The 2,965-nt window shown below is 52.1% G+C and overlaps 1 protein-coding gene across 1 annotated transcript; it reads right to left on the bottom strand.

Moving 5' to 3' along the window:
- Positions 1 to 203: 203 nt before the first annotated feature.
- On the bottom strand, positions 204 to 2,593 carry LOC4344514 (NAC domain-containing protein 43). Its single transcript, XM_015793488.3, has 3 exons — positions 2,002 to 2,593; positions 1,571 to 1,854; positions 204 to 1,203 (listed from the first exon to the last, which is right to left on the bottom strand). Exons 1-3 carry the CDS (start codon positions 2,171 to 2,173, stop codon positions 457 to 459), a joined length of 1,203 nt encoding a protein of 400 aa, XP_015648974.1. The 5' UTR covers positions 2,174 to 2,593; the 3' UTR covers positions 204 to 456.
- Between the last annotated feature and the right edge of the window lie 372 nt (positions 2,594 to 2,965).

Below are 2,965 nucleotides of genomic sequence, written 5' to 3'. Positions count from 1 at the left end.
ATATATATTTTTCTGTCCTGGACAGGTAGTAGGGTTAATTAATTAATTAAACATTGGATGCAGACATGTTTGACAGTGCCACCCTAACTTACTACTCGCTTTGCCTTTAATCTCTCTTCTTCTTCTTTTTTCTCCTCCTCTCTTTTGGCTCCTTAATTTTTCTTTCTTTTCTTTCTTTCTTTTCTCAGTGTCTCACTCACTAATTAATTAATCACTCGATCTTTGCTAATCACCTTTGAAATATATCGATCGAATGATGTCTCTCTATCAGTATCATTCATGGTGGATCTCTCTCTCTCTCTCTCTCTTGCTTTTATTTTTTTTTTCACTTACAATTTTCTTCTTACTTGTCTTGTCTCTGTAATTACTGTACTAGCAGCTAGGGTGGCAGCTCGAGCGTACGTAGCCTGACGTGTACGTATACGTGTACGTGTACGTACAGCTACGAATCATGTGTTACAGTGCCACGTGGCTGAGACGCTCTGGCGTGGCCGACGACGGCGGCGGCGGCGGCGGTGGCGGCGCAGCCGACCGCGCGAAGCTCCACAGGTCGTCGTCGGTGCCGGCGTTGGCACCGCCGAGCAGCCTCGTGGCGGCGGCGGAGTAGTAGGCGAGGCCGTCGTCGTCGGCGGCGTCGAAGCAGAGCTGGTCGTCGGGCGCGTCGGAGTTGGCGCCGTTGAGGTGCGACGCGACGAGGCGGTCCATCATGGCCCAGTCCGTGCGGTGGTGGTGGTGGAGCAGCAGGTGGTCGGCGGCGGCGGCGGCGGCCGAGGAGGCCGCGTCGCCGCCGGTGCTCGGAGTGGAGGAGAGCGCCGTGGCGGCCGACGGGCTCTCGAGCGGCGGCAGCTTCATGAAGCCATGGCCGCCGAGCACGGTGTCGATTGGCCGGAGGTACCTCGACGCCGGCCTGCTCCCTGCGCCGGCGCCGCCGCCGCCGCTGGCCTGCGGCGAGGGGAGCTCGTGCTCCTGCTTGCACGACCTGCCCATGTACTGCAGGATCTGGTCGAGCGCGTCGTCGCTGGAGGAGTAAGCGTGCGCCGCCTTGGCGCCGGCGCTGCCGTCGCCGCCGTGCTTGCCGCCGCCGCCGCCGGCCTCCTTGTGGTGGTGCTTCTTCTTGAACACCCTGCACACCACCCAGCCATCCTCCTGCCCGCCGTCCGCCGCCGCCGCCATCGCCGCCGCCGCAGCAGCAGCAGAAGTAACCTAACCATCCATGCATATCATACCATATATCATCATCAAATTAACATCAAAAATTTCAAATCATATAAACGTACATAATTAATCCCTAGCAGCTAAGTACTCGATCCTAATTATTTCAAACTTTTTGGGTGGGTTGGTGCACATGAATCACATGGAAAAAGCTACAAGCTAGGTTAATTATTTGCTAGCTAAAGGCAATGATCAAGGTTAGATCGAATTGAAAACACTAACTAGTCCTCTATCATTGCATTGCCGGACATTGTTGCACCACCACTTCATTCATCATCTTCTTCCTCTCTAATAATTAATTGTCGCTACATGTACCGGCGGCCGGCCGGCCGGCTAGCCGGAGCAGGTACGTACGTACCGTGGGTGTGGCGGCGGCGGTGTCGGTGGCGGGGTCGTCGAGGCGGTACTCGTGCATGATCCAGTCGGACTTCTGGCCGTGGGGGGCGCGGCCCTTGTAGAAGACGAGCGTCTTGCGCATGCCAATGCGGTGGACGGCGTTGTAGATGGCCTTGTCGCGGCCGGTGGCCTTCCAGAACCCGGCCGCCGTCGCCCTGTTCGTCCTCGTCCCCGTCGGGTACTTCTTGTCCTTGTGGCTGAAGAAGTACCAGTCGTTCTGCGGCCCTGACCCAATCTTACACCTCTCTGCAACCACAATATATATTTTGCACACACACCATTACTTAGCTAGCTTAGCTCGATTGATTGATAAATCCATCATCGATTTGGTAGCTAGAAATTGAGAATTGGAGAGGAGAAAGGTTATATGATGAGGAATACTAGCTTAGCTACCTTGGATGTCCCATGGCTCGAGCTTGTTGAGGTCGACGTCGCGGATGACGTCGAGGTCGATCTGCTCGGAGGCGACCTTCTTGCGGAGGTAGTAGTTGAGCAGCTCCTCCTCCGTCGGGTGGAACCGGAACCCCGGCGGCACGCACGACTGCCCGTTCACCGAGATGCTCATTGATGATCTTCTTCTTCTTCTCCTTCTTGCTACCTACCTAGCTGCTCAATCTCCTCGCTCTTGCTAGCTCTAGCAACAGCTAGCTTAATTAGCCTCTTCCTTCCTTCTGATATATATGTATAGATCGATCGTATAGCTAGCTAGAAATGGCGGCTGCAGGAGAAGGAAGAAGAGATTGAGAGGAGGAGGAAGAAGACGATCGAGGGCGGTGGCGAGGGAAAGGTGTGGGGTTTATATATAGTTGGGGAGGATGGATGGATGCTTGATTGGGAGAAGGATGGACGAAAGAAATTAGAGAGGAGGAGATCGATATATATTGCCATCATTACATGATGATGTACGTAGAAGTAGTAGTAATTGTGTGTGTGGCTACAGCATATACTAGCTAGCTATCTCACCTCTCTGACTCTTTCTTTCTTTCTCTCTCTCTCATCTAGCTTGTCAGTGCCAAGTGGGGTTAGTTTTGCCACCCACCCTTGAGAGAGATGGCCAGACAGAGAAAGTTAGAGAGAGAGAGAGGACTACTTCATTTCTTTCCTCATATACTACTGTGCGTCCTACTAGAGGTGGCAACAGAGGTGGAAACGAGGAGATGGATTCTGATCACTAGGATGGATGTCTACCCGTTTGTCGCATGCCAATCAAGTGGTTATGAAAACTTTTTAAAATTTTTAACAAGATAGATTAATATGTAATATATCACTCCGTAAACGTACAAGTTTAAATTTGACTTCTACAAGTTGTACTAAAAATAACAAATTTGGCTGTGAATATTCATATACTAAATTTGTT

This window comes from Oryza sativa, chromosome 8, assembly GCF_034140825.1.
Source record: "Oryza sativa Japonica Group chromosome 8, ASM3414082v1".
Lineage (NCBI taxonomy): Eukaryota > Viridiplantae > Streptophyta > Magnoliopsida > Poales > Poaceae > Oryza > Oryza sativa.
This window is presented reverse-complemented; position numbering and strand designations above follow the sequence as displayed.

What these genes read in the sequence shown, in the direction of transcription:
- LOC4344514 (XM_015793488.3), bottom strand. Translation starts at nt 2,173, where the DNA reads ATGAGCATCTCGGTGAACGGGCAGTCGTGCGTGCCGCCGGGGTTCCGG. An exon ending in CGAGCCATGGGACATCCAAG is followed by an intron (nt 1,855 to 2,001) that starts GTAGCTAAGCTA and finishes TTGTGGTTGCAG; the next exon opens with AGAGGTGTAAGATTGGGTCA. An exon ending in CCGCCGCCGCCACACCCACG is followed by an intron (nt 1,204 to 1,570) that starts GTACGTACGTAC and finishes ATGGATGGTTAG; the next exon opens with GTTACTTCTGCTGCTGCTGC.